The sequence below is a fragment of the Meles meles genome, chromosome 17 (genome assembly GCF_922984935.1).
Source record: "Meles meles chromosome 17, mMelMel3.1 paternal haplotype, whole genome shotgun sequence".
NCBI classification, from domain to species: Eukaryota; Metazoa; Chordata; class Mammalia; order Carnivora; family Mustelidae; genus Meles; species Meles meles.
In genome coordinates this window covers 25803988-25827617 of record NC_060082.1, presented here as the reverse complement: position 1 = coordinate 25827617, position 23630 = coordinate 25803988, and the positions used below count along the sequence as shown (strand labels likewise).

General features: G+C 55.9%; 1 protein-coding gene across 1 annotated transcript in view; it reads left to right on the top strand.

Annotated features, from left to right (window-relative positions):
* The window catches only part of TMCC2 (transmembrane and coiled-coil domain family 2), a 37469-nt gene extending 28868 nt beyond the window's left edge, over positions 1-8601 (top strand). The window contains 3 exon segments of the mRNA XM_045983575.1: positions 4424-5364; positions 6720-6855; positions 7053-8601. Coding sequence (XP_045839531.1) covers positions 4424-5364; positions 6720-6855; positions 7053-7364 — 1389 coding nt within the window. The 3' untranslated portion in view covers positions 7365-8601.
* Positions 8602-23630: the final 15029 nt, after the last annotated feature.

Here is a 23630-nt window from a genome sequence, read left to right as displayed (position 1 = left end):
ATATTTGTATGTTTATATTTTTTTAAAGATTTATTTATTTGAGAGAGAGTGAGTGTGCAGGGGGTAGGACACAGGCAGAGGGAGAGGATCTCAAGCAGACTCCGCCGTGATGTTCAGCCTGATGTGGAGCTCGATCTCATGACCCTGAGATCACAACCTGAGCTGAAATCAAGAATCGGACTTTTTGTTTTTTTTTTTAAGATTTTATTTATTTATTTATCTGTCAGAGAGAGCAAGAGAGGGAACACAAGCAGGGGGAGCGGCAGAGAGAGAAGTAGGCTTCCCACCGAGCAGGGAGTCCGATTCGGGGCTCCATTCCAGGACCGCAGGATTATGACCTGAGCCGGCGAAGGCAGACACTTAACGACTGAGCCACCCAGGCACCCCTGAACATCCATTTCTTAAATTCCTTTGGATGTAGACCCAGGAGTGGAATTGGGGGCGTCATATGGCAGACCCGTGTTGAACTTACTGAGGGGACCCCCAAACTGCTTCCCGCGGCGGCTGCACGTCTCTACGCTCCTGCCAGCGGGGCGCGAGGGCTCTGGTTTTCCTCCATCCTCACCAGCACGTGTTATTTTCCTTCGGAACGTCACAGCCACACGAGTGAGTGTGAAGGACCAATTTGGTTTTGGTTTTGAGCACCTGTTGGATGCCCCGAGATGGTACTGTGGTCCTTGCTTTCACTCAGTGTCTGTTGTCACCCTCCTGACAACCCCTTTGAGGGAGGGGGCATCACCGCCCTTTTCCAGACGAGAAAATGGAGACCCAGAAGCGTTCGTGACGTTTGCAAGGGCACGCAGCCCATGCGGGACAGAGCCAGGACTCTCGAGCTAAATCCACGTCCCCTTGCCCTGTTTCACCCATCCCCCACCCGCCTCCCCTCTGGCGAGCGCCGGTTTTCTCTGTGTATTTAGGAATCTTTTTTTGGTTTTGTTTAGTTATTTTGTCTTTTAGGTTACACGTGTGAGTGAAATCATACGGCATTTGTCTTTGACTGATTTATTCGCTCAGCATTACACTCTCGAGCTCCATCTGTGCCCTTGGAAACGGCAAGATTTCACTCTTCTTCTGGCCCAGTGGGATTCCGTGGTGCACACGGACCCGCTCTTCATCCGTCCGTCCGTCCGTGAGCCCTTGGGCTGCTTCCCTTCCTGGCTGTTGTCAGTAATGCTGCAGTCTCACTGCCTTTCTTTATGCTTTTTGTTCTGTGTGTCCTTTTTTTTTTTTTTTCAGACCTCTTTCTCCTCTTCTGCTTTTTCTGTCCTTCGTCGTTTTGTCATCTTTTGCCAGCATTTTCCTTCCTTTGTTAAAATATTCTCCCTCTTCGTACCTCTGCCTGCTGTCCACCACCTCCTTGGCTTTCTGTCCCTTAATCACTCTGTCCCAGTTTAGTCCTGAAGGGGTCCTGCTGCCATGGGGGGGGTCTTGGTGGGGGAAGGAGAACTCCCCACCTTCCTCCAACCCCAACACACGTCTTCCTCCGTGGGGAGAAGGGCAGAGGGGGGCTGTTCTGTGACTGGAGGCACCCATCGGGATCCAAGTGTGGTCGATGACAGTGGAGGGGTGGGAAGGAGCTGGCGTCCTGCTTTGGGACCACCAGGCTCGAGTCTGGGTCCCAGGGCAGGGGAGAGAGGCAGTCAAGGGGGCCAGGACCCCAGCCCCAGGCCACTGCAGCCCGCCATCAGGTCCCTGCTCATTCAGCCAGGAAGGTCTGTTCTCCTCTCATTCATGGGGATTTCGTAGCTGGCTTCCACTCTGCTTTTCCATTTGTAAGCTAGACAGACTCTAAGTCACGGGAGGAGATGCACCAAGCTGCCGGAGTAAAGCCAAGGTAGGGGGAGAGTTGCTATTTTATACACCCTCGGAGTCCTGAAGCACTTCTTTTCACGGCATCCCTGTCTCATTAGCTCCTCCCACACCCCTCCCGGTCCCTGCAACAGATGCTTGGCTCCTTGTAGAGACAGCAAACCGCCCAGCGCTGAGCACCAAGCCAGGCTTTAACCAGACCCCAAACTCACTTTTTGGATCTTTTTTTTTTTCCTCCCACCAAGAAGGGGAAAGAGAATTGAGCGTCTTTGGAAGCACAGTGGCCTTCGCATAGGGCCTGATTATTTCATCTTAAAAGTCGTGTGTTCAGTTGAGCGTCTGACTCTTGATTTCGGCTTGGGTCATGATCACAGGGTTGCGGGTTTCAGCTCTGTGCTGGGCTCTGCTGAGCATGGAGCCTGCTTCAGTCTCTCTCTGCCCCTTCCCTTGCCTCCTCCACATGGGTCCTCCTCTCTTAAAAAAAGTCCTGTGTTCCTAGAGAATCGAATTTTTTGTATTGTAATATCTGTACTGTCATATCAATATTGAGTGCATTGATTGGTATAATCTCTCAATTAAACTTCATCCCCCACCCCGCCGCACCCCACCCCACCCCAAATTGTGCTGTCTAGATCTGGACAGCATATATGAGTGCCTTCTGTATGCCCCGCACTGGACTAAGTGCTTGCTAGACATCGTCTGGTGTAATCCTCACAAAGACCTAAGCCTAGGCAGGATTATCCCATTTCTCAGGTGAGACTACTGAGGGTCAGGACAATGGAGAGGCGGACTGTTTGTCTTCACTGCAGGAATAGCACAGGAGGAAGGGGTTGAACTGCGGGATGGGGTTTTAAGTTGGACTCGCGTGGCTGTTAGACCTTGGGGCAGATCATTTAAAGGAGACTGTGGAATTGGCCCCTCTGGTGTACAAGGTCAGAAGGGGAGCCAGCGTTCTGGAGGTCTGAGCACCTGGAGGGAGGGCCAGGAGACACCAAGGGAGACCCAAAGCAAATGTAAGGGGAGGAACTGGAAAAGGGATCGACATTGTCCCCAGCATCTCCAGGGGCGCTGTGACCTGAAAAGGCCTCAGAGGAAGCCCGCAGAGGAGCCACCCTCCCCTGATTTTAGCAGGGCTTTTATTTTCAATAGTGTTTTCCAATAACTTTGCACCTCGGCAGAAGCCGAGTGCAGTGACTTCTGCCTGTAATTGGCACAGGCTGCTTCCGGTTCCGGTGTGTGTGACCGGGCCACTCTCTTTGTGTTTAACCCCTTCCCCCACACATACCTCATCCCGCCCCACACACACGAAGAGCGAATGATCCGACCCGGCCGTCCTAGGGGTTGCTGTGTGTAAAAATACATGGGGTTGAGCCATTTCCTGCCGCTTCCGTTCTTGCATGGCGATAAGACACTGGGGACCCAGCTGCGGACAGAGAGATCCTCCAGCAGCCGAGGGGGAGCCGGCCCTGCGAGAGCAGGACTCCAGACTCGCCCGTGTTCGTCTGACCCCGGGTTTCCCATCTTTCCTATCTCCTGCGCCCTCTCTTTCCTTTCTCCCCACCGCCCCCATCCCTTCTCAGCCTCTCTCCTCCTCTCTGCCGTCCTGATGCACTTGGGAAGCCTGCCTGCTGGTGTGGAAAGGGGCTGTCCTCTCCTTCCTGTACATTCACCCACCCCCGAGCTGGGCCCTGCTGCCCCCAGGCCCCCGGACCCGTCCCTGCTGCCCTTGGCCCTCGGGGTTGCTTCGGGGACTTGAATCTCCAGGCCCCGGCCCTCAGGGTGGGTGGGGCTGTGCTCTCCTCCCGCAGCTGGGAGACCGGGCAGGGCCAGGTTCTCCCAGCAGCATGAAGCGGAGGAGGTTGCCGACGACTGGAGAGAGCTGGAAGGTGACGGAGGGGCTGGGAGAGATGTCCACAGAGGCGGGTGACCTACTGAACTCCATCAGGGAAGCCGGGGTGGGGAGGGCAGGGAGGCTTCCTGCGCCTGCGTGGGGCCAAGGTATAGGCTTCGGTCGGCACTCGGGGAGAGGCCTGCTGCAGGCAGGAGCCTTTTGGGGAGGTTGAGTCCAGAGGGGCAACTTATCTCATGGCCGACCAGTCAGTCCCATGACTCTCCACTGAAGCCTCAGCCTGGCTTGGTCCATGGGAGGGGGCAACAAGCGTCCTGGGTCCGAGGTGCCATCCTCTCATATCTGTGTGTCCCTGGGCAACTCGCTTGAACTCTGGGCCAGAGGAGAGGTAGATCTGCCTGGACTGCCTTTTAGGGATGTTGTGAGAATCAGGTAGATCACAGATGTTTCCAAATATGAGCCTGGCTGGCTCTGTTGGTAGAGTGCACAGCTCTTGATCTCAGAGCTGTGGGTTCAAGCCTCACGTTGGGTGTAGAGATTACTTAAGAGATAAATTCTTTTTTTTTTTTAAATGGTAATTGGAAAAGGAATACTGTGTTGTTATTTTGGACTCCTGCCCTGAGCCTTTCTATTCATCCTGCATCTGCCCTCCAGGCAGAGAGGCCAAGTCCACAGGTGTCCATGGACACGTGAGAGATTCCTGCCGTGTCCCCTGCTGTGGTTTCATGATTCACCCATGCTTGCCCTGCTTGCCTTCTTCCTCAGGTTGACAAGGGAGACCTCGTGGCCCTGAGCCTCCCTGGCGCCCCAGGCCATGGTGACGCCGATGGCCCCATCAGCCTGGATGTGGCGGACGGGGCCCCGGACCCCCAGCGGACCAAGGCTGCCATCGACCACCTGCACCAGAAGATCCTGAAGATCACCGAGCAGATCAAGATCGAGCAGGAGGCGCGGGACGACAACGTGGCGGAGTACCTGAAGCTGGCCAACAACGCGGACAAGCAGCAGGTGTCACGCATCAAGCAGGTGTTTGAGAAGAAGAACCAGAAGTCGGCCCAGACCATCGCCCAGCTGCACAAGAAGCTGGAGCACTACCGGCGGCGCCTGAAGGAGATCGAGCAGAACGGGCCCTCGCGGCAGCCCAAGGACGTGCTGCGGGACATGCAGCAGGGGCTGAAGGACGTGGGCGCCAACGTGCGCGCGGGCATCAGCGGCTTCGGGGGCGGCGTGGTGGAGGGCGTCAAGGGCAGCCTCTCGGGCCTCTCGCAGGCCACCCACACCGCCGTGGTGTCCAAGCCCCGGGAGTTCGCCAGCCTGATCCGCAACAAGTTCGGCAGCGCCGACAACATCGCCCACTTGAAGGACCCTCTGGACGACGGAGCCCCCGAGGAGGCGGCCCGGGCGCTGAGCGGCAGCGCCACCCTCGTGTCCAGCCCCAAGTACGGCAGCGATGACGAGTGCTCCAGCGCCAGCGCCAGCTCTGCTGGGGCGGGCAGCAACTCGGGGGCCGGGCCGGCCGGGGCGCTGGGGAGCCCCAAGTTGAGCGCGCTGTACGGGGCCCCCGGAAACCTGGACGCGCTGCTGGAGGAGCTGCGGGAGATCAAGGAGGGACAGTCCCACCTGGAGGACTCGATGGAGGGCCTGAAGGCTCAGCTGCAGCGCGACTACACCTACATGACCCAATGTCTGCAGGAGGAGCGCTACAGGTAGGTGCCCACGGGGCCCCGGCCTGAGGGGAAGGGCGCCGACTCGCGGGCTCCGGGGGGTGCAGGCAGAAGGAGTCCCAGGCTGCTGGAAGGAGCCAGAAGAGGCCCTGGGAAGGCTTCCTCCAGACTGGCCAGAGCGGCTGGAAGATACGGTTATGGGACCCGTGTATGGGGAGACGGTGCTGCCTGCGTCAGGGGCCCTGAACGCCCCTCCTCGGTGGTTACGGGGTCTGTGTCTAGGAGGGGAAACCGAGGCAAGGACCAGCTATGTGGCCTCTCATCTGGAAAGTCTGAGCATTAACTCTGAAGCCAGGTTATCTGAGTTCAAAACCCAGCTCTATCCTTTTTTTTTAAATTTTATTCATGTGAGAGAGGGAGAGAGAGTACAAGCAGGGAGGACGGCAGGCAGAGGGAAAGGGAGAAGCAGGCTTCCCGCTGAGTAGGGAGCCTGATGCAGGACTCGATCCCAGGACCCGGAGATCATGACCTGAGCGGAAGGCAGACACTTAACCGACTGAGCCACCCGGGCGCCTCCGCCTCTGCTCCACAGCTCTACTCTGCCATTGACCTTAAGCAAAGTACTTAATGCTCTCCACACCTGGTCTCCCATCTGTGCAGCGGGAATAACATGAGTCCCTACTCCGAGTGTTCACGAAGGTTAAATGAGTCCACGCCTGTAAAGCCAAAGTATGTGAACATCCGGCACAGTTAGCTTAAACCTTTGGCGGACGCCGGAGTCTCTGGTCCTTCGTTCCCCTCTGCCCGCTCCACCCCTGTGCTCACGGGGCACTTGGCACTCGCTCCCTGGGATTCTTGGCCATCTTTTCCTCAATTAGCAGTTTCGCTTTTCTCCTTTATGTGTATGCAGAAAGTTTGGGAAATCGAGGGGGAACCCTACCTCAAAACTAACGAGCCCACGTAAGGGTCACCTTTGGACGTCGTGTGCCTGCAGAGCAGGGATCGTGTGTCTGTCCCACCGAGTCCCTGGTCCCCAGGAGAGCGTCTTAGGCCAGGGCTCAGCAGCTCACACTGAAGTCAGTTAGTCCCTGACTCCTCCATTCGTGAGCTGTGTGATCTGAGGCAGATTCCTTCACCTCTCTGTGTCTCAGTCTTATCTGTAAAATGGGGTGACACTGGTACTTGTCTCGTGGGGTTGAGGGTGACAAGGAGCCTATGACATAATGTGGGTGAAGTCCTGGCCCAGCGTCTATAGTAACTGCCACTGTCCTTGCTGTTAGAATTTAAACAGGGCTGAGCACGCTGGGTGGGTGGTGGCAGAGAATGAAATTGATCCTGGGGAGAGAAGGGGGGTGAGGGGACCAGGGCTGCTGACACACACCTTGTCCCTCGGCTAGGTACGAGCGTCTGGAGGAGCAGCTCAATGACCTGACTGAGCTTCACCAGAATGAGATGACCAACCTGAAGCAGGAGCTGGCCAGCATGGAGGAGAAGGTGGCCTACCAGTCCTACGAGAGGGCTCGGGACATCCAGGTGCGACCCGAGACGGACCCTGGGGCGGAGGGCCCCACCCAGCGGGGCATGATGGGCGCCTGGGCGCGTGGAGGGAGAGGGCGGCATGGGGCGGGGCAGAGATGAGAGCGCTGCGACGGTCGCCTTCTCGGAGGGGCAGGTCGGGAGCAGCCCGGGGGGCCTGCCTGCCCTGAGCCCCCGTGTGCGCACCCCTGCAGGAGGCCGTGGAGTCCTGCCTGACCCGGGTCACCAAGCTGGAGCTGCAGCAGCAGCAGCAGCAGGTGGTACAGCTGGAGGGCGTGGAGAACGCCAACGCGCGGGCTCTGCTGGGCAAGTTCATCAACGTGATCCTGGCGCTCATGGCCGTGCTCCTGGTGTTCGTGTCCACCATCGCCAACTTCATCACGCCCCTCATGAAGACACGCCTGCGCATCACCAGCACCGCCCTCCTGGTCCTCGTCCTCTTCCTCCTCTGGAAGCACTGGGACTCCGTCACCTACCTCCTGGAGCACGTGCTGCTGCCCAGCTGAGCGGCCAGCCCACCCCCGCCCCGTGCTCTCTCCCTGGCCCCGAGACGGCTCTGCTTCTCCAGGAGGGACCCTGGGATGCCTGAGCCCCTTGAACTTCACGTGTCTGGTTCGGCCTCTTGCCCAAACTGTCCATTCCAGCAGCTCCTGCCCCCTTCTCTGTTCTCGCTTCTGTCTGATGCCTTCTCCCTGTTGGCCTGGAGGGAGCTTCGAGCACAGCCCCGATGGAGGCAGTGGGGACATCTGTGGCCAAATGGAGCAGAGGGGTCACCAGGATGGGCTGTTGGGATGATGTAGTCACACGAGGACTTCTCCCAGCTGACTCAGGATGTGGCAGGTCAGGAGGGCCAAGAAGAGTAGGAGCAGGAGAGGGCCAGGCCCCAACCTGGAGGTTCAACAGACAGTTCCCTCCTGCGGGGGTGGTCAGGGGAAAGGTCAGAGGGCAAAGGGGTGGGGGGGCTCTGCTGGTCTCAGAATGCCAAGGAGAGAGGGTAGGGCCCTCCAGCCTCTGAGCACCTGCTGGGCCAGAAAGTAGGCACAGTCTGCCCCTCCCAGAGCTGGTCTGAGGCTCACTTCTGGGCCATGCCTTTCCCGAGGTATGAAGATTGCAAGCTCTGGAGGTCAGGCAGGCCGTGGCTTTGGCCGTGGCTTTGGACTTGTGCTTTGCCTGTGATTCTTTCTGCCTGTCACTGGATCTGCTCTTTTCAGGGAAATAGGCCCCAGAGGCCCCGAGCCTCAGCCTAAGTAAGCCCTTAGGCCTCTGGGAGCACGTTGGGTTCTATTTATTCATTTATTTATTTGTTCCTTCGTTACCTTACCCTCACGGAGCTCCGGGGAGAGGGCCTGCCCTGTCCTCCCCCGGAAGCCAGGCCTTGTTCTCGGCTGTCCAGCACTTCCATACCATTTCGCCTCTGGATGATCCTGGCTGGGGGAAGGGGGGCCGAGCCACCCAGCCCCACTCTCCCAAAGTAGCCCCTCGGCCAGGACGGGAGGAGAGTGGCCTTTTATACATCTATTTATTTTGTATGTGTGTATTCGTGTGCAGGAGGTTGGTTGTTGCTTTATTTTTTTAAGGCTCTGGAGTGTCGTGTATGGTTTCTCTTCACCTCCCAGCCTTCCCACGGGCACTTCCAAGAAGAGAAGCGCTTTGCGCTTTCTCGCAAAGCGAAGGAGAAATCCCCTGGAGCGGTGGACAGTAGTGCCCGTCAGCTGTGGTGGACCTTCCTGAAAAATAAATATCCTCTAAATTTTCAAAGCATCCTGTCTAGTGTTGGTTGATGGGGCCATCTCCGTGGAAACCACCCGGTGTCTTCCCACACCCAGGCATTCTGGGTAACAGACCGGGCCTCCCCTGTTGGCCCGAGGCCGCCTTCTTCCAGGATCCACCACCAAACAAACCATCACGCACCTTTCCTGTTTTGGGGGGCCAAGGCGGTGGCCTCAGAGATAAGGGAGTGAGGTGATGCCAGCCCATCCAGCTGCCCAGAGCCCTTTCCAGGGGGAGGGGGTTGGGAGAAAGATGCCAGCGGCTTGAGGAAGACCAGCAGCCCCAGGCCCTGACAGCCGTAGGCCAGCCCTGTGCGTGGCCATGAGAGGGCAGCAGAGTCCTCACTCACGCTTTTCTCGGGATTCAGTCCCAAAGGGGCATCTGCCAGAGTTACCACGACCTTATCCTAGGAGCCACGGGGAGGCTTTGGGCAGGGAGGCTGGGCCCCCAGTCTCCGCCCTGCGGCTGCAGCTCCTGACCCTAGTAGTTCAGGGCGCTCACAAGGCACGGATTCCCAGAAGGAACCCTGTAGGACCTTGGGGGGGTGGGGGTGGGCAGGGGGCGAGGAGGAAGCCGGGTGCAGGAGGGGTATGGGGAAGCCACCCACCCCAGAGTCCTGGCCATAATTAGCACACCTGTGGCCAATTTCCCCTCCCCTCTCTGGCCTCAGTTCCCACATCTGCACCAGGGAATGGTTGTGCTAAGTGCTGATTTCAAAGGGCTCTGATGTTCTGGGTTCTGTGGGCCTGAGATGTCACAAGTTGCAGCTCTATCTGTGGCCTTGGGCTTGAGGGGGCCCTAGGAGTCCTAGGGTCGTAGGAGACCCAGCTCTCTACCTGGGTCCGAGAGGGAGTGGCATGCTGGCGGCCCCACAAGGGCAGAATTGGTTCATCGTTACCATCTGTAACCATGTAGAGTCTCAGCAGGTGACCTCATGGGGCCACCCAACACTTCAGCGCTCCTGGACCCTGCACCCCCCTTCTCTTCCACCCCCCCCCCACGCACACACCTCCCTTGGGGGCCGGATTCCTGGGCCCTGGGTGGGGGGTGGCTGCTCCAGGCTGCAGACATTTCCCACATTCCTCCCCAAGGTCAGGTGCCTTCCCCGCATTGGCTCTGAAATGTCCCTGCCAGCCCCAGTGGCCCTGAGAGGGAGGAGGGATGGAGGGAGGACGAGGGTCATACTCGGCTGACAACTGAAGCTGCAAAGTGACGAGTCCAAGAAAAGGGGACAGATCAGCCCCAGCCACAGAGTCATCCACAGGAAGAAGGGAACCACCCAGGCCCCATTTTGACAGGGAGGCATCTAGAAAAGCCGTGCTGTGCCCTGACTGGGGAGCTGGGTTCTGTTCCTCCGATGGTCACTGACACTTCCTTGTTTGTGTCTGAGCCTCTCCTTCCCTCTGTAAAAAGGGGGTGCCTTGTCCCCACTCCACATCCGCCTCCTTTTCCCACCACGCAGTTTCCCGGGACAGCCTGTTCTGCAGGGGACCATCCTCCTTCAGACTGCAGGACCAACAGGGCCAGGCCCCTTCCTGGAGGATCTGTCCTGTGAGGCCTAGCCCCAGACATGGGGATCCAGGCGGCTTGGCCAGACCACGTGCAGCCCCTGGTGGGGATAGTCGAGGACACATTTTTGCCTGGTGTTGGTGCGCTCCTCCTCCAGCAGCGCTGGGCTGGTGAGCGGCCGGCCAGGAGCAGCACTGGGGACTGTGCCAGCGCAGAGCTGGCCTTCCTGGCGGCTGGGGAGGGAAGAGCCAGGGGCAGCGGCGGCCCTCGCGGGCACCAAACCCTCTGACAGCACAGCAGAGGCTGGTGACTCAACCTTGCTCCTCCAGGTTCCTCCAGTTTCCTTGGGGTGATTCTAGGGTGGGGAGGGAGGGGGCGGAAGGAGAGACCGGGGGCTACAGGGTGGGGAAGAGAGAGTTGGGGCTGGGGCGTATGGAAGGATCCTGATGGCCCGCATCATTTCCCTATCGGAGCGGAGGCCATGAAGTGAGGTTCAGATCCCAATATTCTAGCCTGGGTTTTGGAGCCCGCCAGCCTGGGCTCAAGTCCCAGCACAGCCGGCCGCTCACCCTAGACAAAGCTCCAGCTGCTTTCAGGGGCACCTCCTCGGCCATGGATAGGAGGGCGGGCTCGTGGGTCTGGGGTACAAGAGAGAAAACCTGCGCGAGGCTTCAGCACAGCACCTAGAATATGGCCAGAAACTAACTCAAGGTGGTTGTAATGACTCTTCATTCCTGACCCCAGGGGATGTTCAAGTGGGAAAGAATTGCCCGGAAGTATAAGACAGACCCTGCAGAAAACATCAAGGCTGAGGGTGACGTGGGGCATTGGCCTCTGATCCCTCACAGCTCCCCTTTCCCAGGAGCTGAGAACTTTCTTACAGCAGAGGCCTCCCACCGAAGTCTTTTCTTTTTTCAAGATTTTATTTATTTATTTGACAGACACAGATCACAAGCAGGCAGAAAGGCGGGCAGAGGGGGGGGGGGGGGAAGCAGGTCCCTGCTGAACAGAGAGCCCAATGCGGGGCTCGATCCCAGGACCCCGGGATCACGATCCGAGCCAAAGGCAGAGGCTTAACCCACTGAGCCACCCAGGCGCCTCCCACCTAAGTCTTATGGACAAAGCCGGCCCAGTCCCCAGGGGTCAGGCCCCAGATTGAGGGAGGGGACCCGATGAGGCCTGCTCTGCCCAGGCCATCCTGGTCCTATGAGCATATGAGTATGCGGGGTCCTCCCTCCTCCAGCCCGGGGGCCCGGTGTGGCCTCCAGAATCAGCATCCAGAGCCCCAGGTTTGATTGGAGACTCAGCCACTCCGTCTGTGAGGTCATGGGCCTCAGTTTCCTCATCAGAAATGTGATGATATTTGTGTTACCCAAGTGGTAGGACTTTCCTGAGGCTCAGAGGAGACATTCCGTGTAGGTGCCTGCTCCAGGCCACCCCCAGATCTGTCCTAGGGGAGCTACTTGTAAGGCTGCTACTGGGCCATCTGGGGCCCCCAGAGAGGGCTCTGACCTCCTTGTGGGCAGCGCCCGGCAGGGCTTGAAAAAGTGGCTGGCAAGTGACCCTTCTGCCTGACGCGTTGTAGCCAACCTCCCAGTGCAAATGAAAGGAAGAAGCTCAGGCCCCCACCCAGTGTGCTGGCACGGCCTTTGGGGAGGGAGGGGAGGCCAGGACTTGCCCCAGCGCATCCAGACCTGCAGACAGGACCTGAGTCAGCCAGAAGGGCCGTCTAGGTTGGTGAGGGCAACACTGCCTCCCACACTCAGCTCCTCCCTGGAGCTGCTCTCCCTCCCCGGCAGCCCATCCCTGGCCTTCGACTCCCCTCTCCCAAGGCCAGCTGTCCAGATGAGATATCCTGGCCCCTGCGGGGCTGCCCCAGCCCCCTCCACTGTGCCCCAGCCTCCAGGCAGCCACCCACCAAGTTGGCTCTGCTTCCAAATGCACCCAGAAGACAGTACCCACACTCCTAGTGCCTGGGCTCTGCTGCCCGCGCATCTCCCCGCTAAAGGCTATCTGTGTCCTTGACTGTTCCTGCAGCAATTCCAGCTCATGGGCGATGAGCCTGAAGTAAATGCTCCAGAAAGATCTGGGTGTCTCTGGCTGGTCTGGGGGCTCTGGTCTCTGGTCTCCTGCAGGAAGGCTGGGTTGGCTCATTCCCACCCTCTTGGGTGCCCAACTCTGAGTAAGAAAACACTCACTTTACTGGAGTTGGGGCCTCTTGCCCATGTTCTAGTTGAGGTCAGCCCCAAGCACCTGGAGTTGGGGTGGAGGGGAGGAGAGGGTTTCCCACGAAACTGGGCACTAAATGAACTCCTGCGAAAGACGAGTCACTAACACAGCCAGTTACGTGTCTCCGACCAGACAAGTCACCAACACAGACCAGTTATGTGTCTCTGACCGGACCTCCTTCTTCATCTTCTCAGCCAGGCGGGGCCAGGTCAGGCCTCGGTTAGTAAGACCTGAGAGATGCTATATGGTTGCTTAGAAGAAAGGGGCTGAAAGAGGGTCCCCTTCTGTCCTCTCCTTCCTCTTCCTCCTCTGCTCATCCCGGAACTCTCATCAGAGTTTGGTGGCCGAGGGTCCAGGTGTGTGGCCTCCTTACCACCCTGCCTTAGGTTCAGTGAAATTTCAGAAACACGATTTAGAGCAGTAAGTAAAGAAAGACACGGTCCCTGGCCTCGAGGAGCTCATAGCCTAGTGGACACACACACACGTATGCACACACACGTGCACACACAGACACACGCGTGCGGACACACGCACACACACCTCTCTGAAACACGGCAGAGAGATAAATGCTGGAGCCGGGACTGGGGTGGGAAGTCCCGGGAGAGAGGGCGTCAGGAGAGTTTTAGAGGTTTCTCAGGGTGGGAAAGAGGCGAGAAGGCTGAGTGTCCCACAGCTGATGTTTTGGGGCAGGTGCCGGGTCTGCAGGCTGAGTAGCAGGCATCATTCAGTGGCAGGAAGGGATATGTGGCTCAGGCCTCAGCACTGCCCAGACAACACCCCAGAGGGTGGGAGGCTGGGAAAGGGCTTTCTGAGTCTGTTGTACCAGGAAGGAGCAGGAATGAGGACAGCTGTCAGAGACGAAAGGAAACACCCACCCAGAACTTCTGGGGCTTGGGGGCTAACACCCAGCCATGCTGTGTGATACCAAGCAGGTCATGGAACCTCTTTGGGGTGTCAGGGTCCCCAAGGCTACACGGAAGAAGGACTTAGGAAGGAGAGGTTGATGTCGCTAATGAGTCTCTGGGAAGATCCCAAAAGGGGTCCCTGCACAAACCTAACTCAAGGACAAGCCCCCTGTAGAGTGGAGGGGAGGCTTGGCTTGACTGAGGTCTGTGAGCAGCACCCGCACTGACAGGGGAGTCAGAGGGAACAAGGGGAGGCCCAGGACCCAGTTCTTTTTTTTCCTTTTTCTTTTTTTAAAAGTTGGCTCCACAACCAATGTGGGGCTTGAACTCACGACCATGAGATCAGGAGAAGCATGCTATACCCACTCAGCCAGCCAGGCACCCTTGAGGCCCATGTTCTAACCACCATAGGGGTCCTCACGGCTGGATGCTCAGGCTGGGGAGTGCGGTGAGGGGGGAGCCCAGGTATCTCAGGGGAGTGAGAGGAGCCGGGTGGGCTCCTTGGGGACATCCTGGCCTCCCTCCCTCCCTCCCCCACGGCTGGGGCTACAGATGAAAGAGATACCAGCGTTGTCCTCTCTGCTTGGCAGCTCTAAGATTGGAAAGAAGGTAGTGGCTTCCACACACAACCATGGTCTCTTCACGTATGATTTGACCGTGGGGGAAAGCCCCAGCCCGGCCCAAAGTCATGGCCAACTCGATCCCTTTTTCTGTCTGGGAACTTTTCAGCTAAAAAATGTTGTGTGCTCATTCATTTGATCTTCACCTCAACCCTGGAGGGTGGCAAACCCTTCAGATGAGCCAACTGAGTCTCAGCGAGATGAGGGAACTTCCTAATGGGCACAGCTGGTGAATGGCAGACCGGGGACAGAGCTGGGCTTGCGGACGGCACCATTGCTCCAAACTGAAGTCTGATACCCGTGGGTGGGCTAAGTGTTGTGGCAGGTGACCTGAGAAGGGGTAAAACCAACATGCAGTCACCTCTTAGTATAAATGAGTTTATCCCATTAAATACTTTCTTAACTCTGTCAGAGAAAGATAAGATTGGGGTGCGGTGGCGGGGGGGAGCTGAGAAAAAAAAAACAAAACACAAAAAACTTTCAAAGAGTTGGGAATGGAAGAGAAAACTTAAACAAACTCCATTGACTTCCTGTTTTTCTGAGTTGGGTCCTTGAAGCCCCAGAGTGTAATGCTAGGTCCCAGAAGAGAAAGGCCCAGGGTGGGGGGTCGGGGGGAGATGGTCCCAAGGAGCCATTCGTGTCTGTGTTCACCAAACCCGTAAGAGTATTTGTTTGGTGTAACAGAAGGAGGATGCTGGGGTGAGCTGCCCCCAGACTTTTCTTCTTTGAGCATCTTGAAATCTAGCCCTAAAGAAAGATGAAAACAGACGACCTTACAGCTTGGTAACTGCTAATATGGGGTCATGGTGTAAGGAAGAGCGGGTAGCTGCCAGAGGGGAGCTGGGCTGGCCAAGTTCTCTTCGCTCGATGACACATCCTTTGTCAGATGTTTTTCACCCGACCCAGAGCCTCATAAACCTTCCAGCCGGCAAGTCCGCTTCGTGGCCTTACTTAAGTCCCTCTTGCCAACAGCGCCCAGTACGGCTGGCCGTGCCTGTGATCACCCTGTGACCTCAGCAGCTAGCTGCAGGGCCGTGCATAGGGCCTTGATGGAACCTCTGGCCGATACTCCCATTATACAGATGAGGGAACTGAGGCCCGGAAATGGGTGTTGACTGCCCAGGGTCACCACAGTCAGGGGGTGTTGAGCCCAGGCTCCTGCCTGCAGGAGATGTCCCCACCATGACACACACACGGGGGAGCGGTGGGGCTTGAGGGGGAGGCACCCCCATGCTCTGTGCATGGTCCAAGATGGAAGGTCAGGTGGTGTGGGGGAAGCAGAGGGGGCCCTGGCCCCATCCTGAACGCAGGACGCTCTGAAGCCAGGGAGGAGGGACAGGGGAGGGGAGTAAGCTCTTGTCAGCAGGGCTCAGATGGTGGCCGGGCAGGAAGCTGACTTCTAAGACTCAGCATCATCCTTCAGTCTTATTGGACCCTCACAAGCCAGGATTATTTAAAATTAAATTAAAATGAGAGGCACCTGGGTGGTCTGCCTTTAACTCAGGTCATGATCCCCAGGTGCTGGGATCGATCCCTGCATCAGGCTCCCTGTTCGGTGGGGAGTCTGCGTCTCTCTCTGCCCTTCACCTTGCTTGTGTTCCCTCTCTCAATGTGTCTCTGTATCAAATAAATAAATACAATCTTTAAAAAAATAAACAGAAAACTTAAATTTAAATGAGTCAATAGTAAACAAAATTAGAAATTCATTTCCTTGGCTATACCAGCCACATTTCAAGTGCTCAGTAGCCAGGTGTGACCAGCTCCTGCTGTGTTGGACAGCACAGGCAGAGACCATTGCCATCACGGCAGAAGTTTGTACTGAGACAGTTCAACTCTAGACATGTTACAGATGTAATCTCATTTAAAAATATTCTTCTGAGTTTCATTAATACATGTTTGTTGTAGAAAATTTAACAAGGAGGGGCGCCTGGGTGGCTCAGCCTGACTTCAGCTCGGGTCATGATCTCGGTGTCCTGGGATTGAGTCCCGCTTTGGGCTCCCTGCTCAGTGGGGAGTCTGCTTGTCTCTCTCCCTCTTCCTCTGGCCCTCCTCCCACTTGTGCACATGCTCTCTCTCTCTCTTTCTCTCTCTCTCTCAAATAAATAAATAAAATCTTTAAAAAAATGAAAATTTAACAAAGAAACTCAAACCACAAGTGGTCCCCCCATTAGCATTTGACCTATGGCCTCCCCGTCTTATTCTTCCTTTAAATGAAAATTCAAATCACGCACATTGAAAAATTGCAAACAGGGGCGCCTGGATGGCTCAGTGGGTTAAAGTTTCTGCCTTTGGCTCAGGTCATGATCCCAGGGTCCTGGGATCAAGCCCCGCATAGGGCTCTCTGCTCAGCGGGGAGCCTGCTTCCTCCTCTCTCTCTGCCTGCCTCTCTGCCTACTTGTGATCTCTGTCAAATAAATAAATAAAATCTTTAAAAAAAAAAGGAAAAAAAGAAAAATTGCAAACAGTACAGGGGTATAGAGAGTAAAATTGTCCCTCAAGAACCCCACTCCAGGGGCGCCTGGGTGGTTCAGTGGGTTAAAAGCCTCTGCCTTTAGCTCAGGTCATGATCTCAGGGTCATGGGATCAAGCCCTGCATAGGGGTCTCTGCTCAGCTGGGAGCCTGCTTTCTCTTCTCTCTCTGCCTGCCTCTCTGCCTACTTGTGATCTCTGTCTGTCAAAAAAATAAAAATCTTAAAAAAAAAAAAAAAGGTAAACCCAGGATTTGCCTTTAGATCTTAAAAAAAAAAAAAAGAAGAGGAACTCCGCTCCAGAGGAAAGCACCATCAGCAGTTTGGCACACTGTCCTCTCCGCCCCACCATCTCATGGACTCCAAGGGGCCGCTTCCACCACACCACCCCAGCTCGCTGTCTCTTGCCGTCATCAGCTTCAAGACTCCCAGTCCTTCCCCTTCCGTGAACCCAAAGCTGCAGGCATAGCTGAGGAATCTCGTGGGTGGGGGTCCCTGCCCTCAGAGCAGCCCCCTCACCTGCCTCTGCTTTGGACCCTCTTGGCACCTTCTGCCGGAGAGGCCCCTTCTTCCCCTTCCCCCCTCCTCGGCTCCCTGCTCCTTGGGTTCTGTCCTTCTAGCTCTCGGTCCCGCATCATTTCTCCCAGCCATGACTGGAGACAGCAGGGTATAGCAGAGGGGTCAAGGGCATGGCCCTGGGATCAGTTAAGGGTCTGCAGCCTGCCAGGATCCCAGGACCCTGCCCGGCATGGCTAGGCTCCCTCCGTCTGTGTTCTCATTGCTCTCACCTGCGGCGGGGACATGACCCATGACCGTGCCTCCCTCAGCGTTGCTCTGAGAGCTGAGTGAGAGGAGAGATGTAGAACGCTGCGTCGTGAGCTGGACAGTGGCATCATCTTACAGCAGATGGAACGGAGGCTCAGTGTGGTCTAGGCCCCTCTCAAGCTCCTGGTGGCAGGAGGGGGCAGGAACCTGGTTCTTGACCCCTGTCCGTCTGGCTCCAAAGCCCCTGCCGCTGTCTCTGCAGGGCATCCCGGTCTCACCCTGCCCCTAAGCTCCAGAGCACATGCATCCGGGTCCACAGACAAGCCACGAGGCAAGGGAGGCAAAAGCAGGACTACAAGGTGGGCCTAAACCTCTGACTTTCCCTGAGCTGGAGGCCTGCCCGGGCCTCGGAGGGTCGCAGTCCCCTGGGAGGACTCACCTATATAATGGTCCTCCTTCCGGCAACTTCCCACAGCTATGTGTCTCCACCTCTGCAGACCTCAGTTTCCCCTACAGATAACAATCTCGTCTGTCACCTGCACTTCTGTGACCTCCGACTCCAGGAGACATCAGGGACCCAGACTTGGGCTTGATGGGGGTAGGAGGCCAGCTCTGCCCCTCAGACCAGACCAGGCACTGGAGAGGGGCAGGGGTGGCCGCCGTGGACACCAACCCCACATTACCTTTGCTCTCCCCAGGCTTCCCTGGGCCCCGAGGGAGGGTGGGTTGCTCGACAGGCCTGCTGGGTGAGAGCAGGTTTGGAAGGAGTTTAGGAAGGGTGTGGCTGGCAGGCTCAGGCTCCGGTGTGATCACGAGAGGGGGGCACACCTTCCAGACAGGGCAGGGTGGCCTCTCCCACAGGCCCGCTGCATGACCCCCACAAGCCCTCAGCAAGGGGTGAGCAGAGCTGGACACCTTCCTCCATCCACGTCCGCCCGATGCCAGCTCACCAGCCCTGCCTTCCTGGGTGGTGGGTGAGGAGGGCCAGGGATCCAAGCTCCGATGGCCCCCAGAGCCGGAAGGACAGGAGTGGGGAACCTGTCCTCACAGGCCCAGCTGGCCAGCGGCTCTGTCTCCCCAGCCACCCTCCCCCAGAGGGAGCAGGAGCAGACAATGGCCACCCGTGACTCACCCATGAGCCATCTTCCCAACCCCCCCCCCCCCCCGGGTCCATCCTGTGACAGCCCAAGCTGTCCTCCATGGGGGCTGGAGACCAGCCTTCCTTGGTTGCCAGCATCCTCTCTCCTGGCCCAGCCTGCTGCCTGCTCTGCACAGCACCCTGCTTCAGGGTCCCTGGAGGGAGGGCTTTGAGCCCAGCAGCCCCAGGTGGTCGGAACAGACTCCTCTGGGAAAGCCTGCAGAGGCCATAGGGGCCTGCTCTCTCTGGTCCGGCTCCCCTGTCCCACCCTCCTCTCCAGGGCCTTACCCACTGTCCCCCAAGTCCCTGCATGGTCCTTGTTCTTTCTCCATCTTCTCCCCGGACAGAGCTTAGAATCTGCCTGCAATTTATTTCCTTCCAGGAGGCCAAACAGTTGAAGCAGTGAGAAGTCCCAGTTAATCCACCTCATGCAGACCAGAGCTCACTATTAGAAAGTATTTCCTTTTGCTGAATTATGATCATCCTCCCTGTAGAATCCACTAGACAGCACTTCAGGAATGTGATGTCCATTCCCAATCCCCGTTTATTCTCAGATTCCTTGTATGGAAACGAGTGCCCTCAGTTCTCAGTTCTTCCTCCTCAGATCCGTTTTGTTTTTTTTTTTTTAAGATTTTATTTATTTATTTGACAGAGAGAGATCACAAGTAGACAGAGAGGCAGGCAGAGAGAGAGAGAGGGAAGCAGGCTCGCTGCTGAGCAGAGAGCCCGATGCGGGACTCGATCCCAGGACCCTGAGATCATGACCTGAGCCGAAGGCAGCGGCTTAACCCACTGAGCCACCCAGGCGCCCTCCTCAGATCCGTTTTAAAACCTTTTGACAGTTTGGTCCTTGTCCCCTGGAAACATTTCCATTGATCTGAGTTCTTCTTGGAACATGGTGTCTAGCAGGAGGCGCGGCACTGCGGCCAGAGCCCGGTCACACAGAGCAGGAGTGGAACATCACCCCCCAGCTGGCACAAGGAGACTGTCGGGAGCCCTGTCATCTGGCCGGCTGCGCTAAACTTGGGAGCCCTCCTCGGCGTTTTTGGAACCACGTGGCTGCTTAGCCACATTCAGGTTGGATGGCTACGCGTCGGTCACCCTGGTGCATGTGACTGCTGTCTCCACGGGCTTGCAGGACTCTCTGTCTGCCTGGTTGTGAGGGGCTCTCCTGGCAGAGGGGGCCCCTGGCGGGACCCCAAGCCTCGGGCCATGGCTCTTTATAGGTTTTTAATTAATTTATTTATTTAAAATAGTTTATTTATTTATTTGACAGAGAGCTACACAACAAGAGAGGGGGAACACAAGCAGGGGGAGTGGGAAGGGGAGAAGCAGGCTTCCCACGGAGCAGGGGGCCGGATATGGGGCTCGATCCCAGGATCCTGGGATCATGACCTGAGCCAAAGGCAGCCGCTTAACGACTGAGCCACCTGGGCGCCCCTCTTCATAGGTTTTTACTCATGGACTTCCTTGAGGGCCTGATGGGAAACTCTGTATTTCCTCCCAGAAAAACAAACTTCCTCAAAAATTCTGCAAACTGGTACCGGCACTTCCTATGTGCCATCACTGGACTCCAGATCAGCAATCTCCATCCGGAAGCTGATGTCTGAACACTGAACCCTGAGACAGTCTCCCCGTCCACACTGTGGGGTCCGGGCACATTCCAGGAGCTGTGTTTGACAGCTCACCAAGGATGCTCCCGTGCATCGCCTTCGACAAATCCCGGAATAAGGCCTTATGACTGAACGCACAGGAGGTCAAGGGCCATAGAGGACCAGCGACTTGCTCAAGGTCACGGAACCCGTCTGGACAGAGTCCTCCTAGACTCTTCTACCAACATGGGGCCTCCTGCCTCCCAGTGGGGGGCACACAGAGGAGAAACAGCTGCTGCTGGCTGTGGGGAGATGGGTCCTGCACACGCCCAGTGAGCAGGTGAGCTGTAGGTTTTAGAGGTCTCCTTCCTGGCAAAGGCAGAGAAGGGCCAAGCAGCCAGGCTGTGACTTGTAGGAGGGGAGGGACAGGGCAGAAACCAGGCCTGGAACCTGAACCCCAGGAACCCAAGGGACAGAGAGAGAGGCCCTGGGCCCCTCCCCTCCCTCCAGGTGCGTGTTGACCCTTCCCTTGGCAGGAGCGCCCCCCACCCTTCCGGCCACACTGGTGAGAATGAAATGTGGTCAGGGAGGAGGCAGGGTTCAGGATAGAGTAGAGCGGAGTGGATGAGGTTTACACACAGACACCACACTTGACTATTTGAGGTCAGATTGAATTGCCAAGACATTCTTGTTCCCCGAACTCCCTTACTTGGCCCAGAAAACTCCTCAGCTGGCAGGGCCCTGCTCACTCCCCTCAGTAAGCTCCCTTGCGCCCCTTGGCAGAGGCCCTTGCTCCCTCCACACAGCCCTGTGTTCAGAACCCACTCAGGTACTGCCTGGTCACTCTCTGACCCTCTAAGGGCTGTGACCCCAGCAGGCTGGACTTCCAGACCCCATATCTCCCCTTGGTCCCCTGGCAGGAGTGGCTCAGTCCATGTCAGTTCCAGAAGCTCTAGATTCCAGGAAGGAGGAACTGTTCTGTGACTTTAAGCTGGGTTCCAGACCTCCAAGGTCAAAGTAGGCCAGCCCACCCCCCACCCTGCTGCCCTCTCTCATTGGAAAGCCAATAATGGTGTTTACAAACCCTCTGGAAAAGCATCTAACTGCTTTTCCCGGGCTGTGATAGGTGAAGGAGAAGGTTCCAGAGAGAAAAACTGTCCTTTGACCATTCTTTCCCAAACCAGGTTCTTTTCTCTGTGCTGCAGGTGGCAAAGCGGAGCTGAGGGGGGCGTCTGGAGCTCGCCCTGTTTCTCTGCAGGTTTGCAGCCTGGGCCAGCACTGGGGGGCTGCTGAGGGAGGGGCTCAGCTTCGCTTGGCCCTTCCATTATGAACTCTTGTCGCGGTGAATTCATGGGATCCTCTGGGTTTTATGTTTCTGTCTCCTGCACCGGACTCACAGGCTCTCCAGAAAGCAGGAACCGCATTTCCGTCCATCCGGGATTCTCACAGGGCTGGGGACAGTGTCGAGGACGCAGTAGAGAAAATTTAAAAGCATCGTTGCCTCTCTGCCAGTAGTCTTTCTGAGGCACAACTGTCTCTTCATGGAAAGGGCTTCTTAGAGCTCCCTGAGGCTGGTGGGAAGAGAGAGGCATCACTGGTCTCTTCTTCCCTCCATTCTCTTAGCTGGAAGGGAGGGCTCTTCTCTGGGTTGCTCCTGAAGCCAGTTCTCGGTCTCTGTTTATTTCTAGATCCAAACTTCTTGGGTTTTCTGGCCGCCTGCCCCAAAACCCCAACCCCCCAGCTGTACCTCCACACAGCCCCACCCAGAGTCCCCCTGTGCCTCCCTGCGACAACCCTTGACTCAACCTCAGCCACGACTATTTTTAGCAGAGCTCACCAGCAGAGGAGAGGTGAATGACCTCATTGCCTCATGTTTTTGACATCCTCCCCTGCCCCCACCCACTCATCACCCCCCCACTGCCACTTCCCTCTGTAAATAATAGCAACCTAAGAGGTGTTTCGCTTACTACAGCTTTGGCTCTTCAGCCACGAGCACCTAGGTTTCTGGGAGGGTGGGTGAGTCGTGGGGCCCCACCCACGGAAGATCCTTTGTCCCCCCCAGGCTGGGACCCTTAGTCCCACACACCCACGCACGGAGAAGCCAGCAGCACATTCGCTTTCTGAAAAGCTGTCCAAGATAGGGAATCATCCACCCCTTCCTGGATCAGAATCCTGATGTCTGACTCAAATTCTTCTCAGTCTAACCTAAATCTTTGCTGCCATCAGGCTTGCCAGATTTCGTAAATAAAAACACAGAATGAGCATTTAAATTTGAATTTTAGGAGTGCCTGGGTGGCTCAGTTGGTTGAGCTTCAGACTGTTGATCTCAGCTCAGGTCTTGATCTCAGGGCCGTGAGTTCAAGCCACGTGCTGGGCTCCATGCTGTGTGTGGAGCCTACATTTAAAAAAAATAATAATAAGGGGCGCCTGGGTGGCTCAGTGGTTTAAGCCTCTGCCTTCGGCTCAGGTCATGATCTCAGGGTCCTGGGATCGAGCCCCGCATCGGGCTCTCTGCTCAGTGGGGAGCCTGTTTCTCCCTTTCTCTCTGCCTGCCTCTCTGCCTACTTGTGACCTCTCTCTCTGTCAAATAAATAAATAAAATATTAAAAAATAATAATAATAATAATAAAAATAACTTTGAGATTCAGATAGACAAGAAATAATTTTTTAAGTTCAGCATATTCCAGACAATATTATAGGGCGTCTGCATGGCTCAACTGATTAAGCATCTGTCTTTAGTTCAGATATGTGATCCCGGGGTCCTAGGATCAAGCCCCGCATTGGGCTCTCTGTTCAGCGGGAAGCCTGCTTCTCCCTCTCCCACTCCCCTTGTTTGTGTTCCCTCTCTCCTGTGTCTCTCTCTGTCAAATAATAAATAAAATCTAAAGAAAAAAAATTAAATATTTTTTCATTTATTTTCAAATATCAGTTAAAAAGTAGTAGTAATAACTCATTACATGTTTACATGAACAAAACACTTCTACAAAAATAAACTCTATCTTCCAAAATGAAGAAGCAAAAACAGTGAGAGAAACATTGTTGTACATTTTTGCAAATGTTTTAAATGTCTGGCTTCATGAAAGAAAGCTAGATTCTTTTCTTGAAAATTAAAAAAAGTTAAATTGTGGTAGAAAATACATAGCAAGAAATTCACCATCTTAATCATTTTTTAAAAGATTTTATTTATTTATTTATTTGACAGAGAGAGAGAGATCACAAGTAGGCAGAGTGGCAGGGGGAAAGGAAGCAGGCTTCTCATTGAGCAAGGAGCCTGAAGAAGGGCTTGATCCCAGGACCCCGAGACATGACCCGAGCCGAAGGCAGAGGCTTAACCCACTGAGCCACCCAGGCACCCCACATCTTAATCATTTTTAAGTGTACACTGTGTTAAATACAATCACATTCTCGAACAGAATTGGATGCTTACATCTCTTTCAGCAATCATCTGTTGTAACAACACACATCAGGAAGCCCCTGGAAAATTCCACAGTACACTTACTAGAGAATCAGAGGGAAAAGGTCAATGATATAGTCATGTTGTTAATAAAACCGTTTTAACCTCATGTATCCTTGTATCTTCTGGAAGGATTTGGGGAATACCGCTAGGGATCCCCCAGACCACTATTTGGGAACTGGGGTTCTAAGCAACACCAGAGACTTCAGTGATGATCAGTACCAGCTCTTTGGCCCTGAAATTAATCCGGGGTGGGGATGTGCCGACCCTGAACGCACCATTTAACGTGATTCTGAGCTGGTTCTTCGTTCTGAGCTGAGTT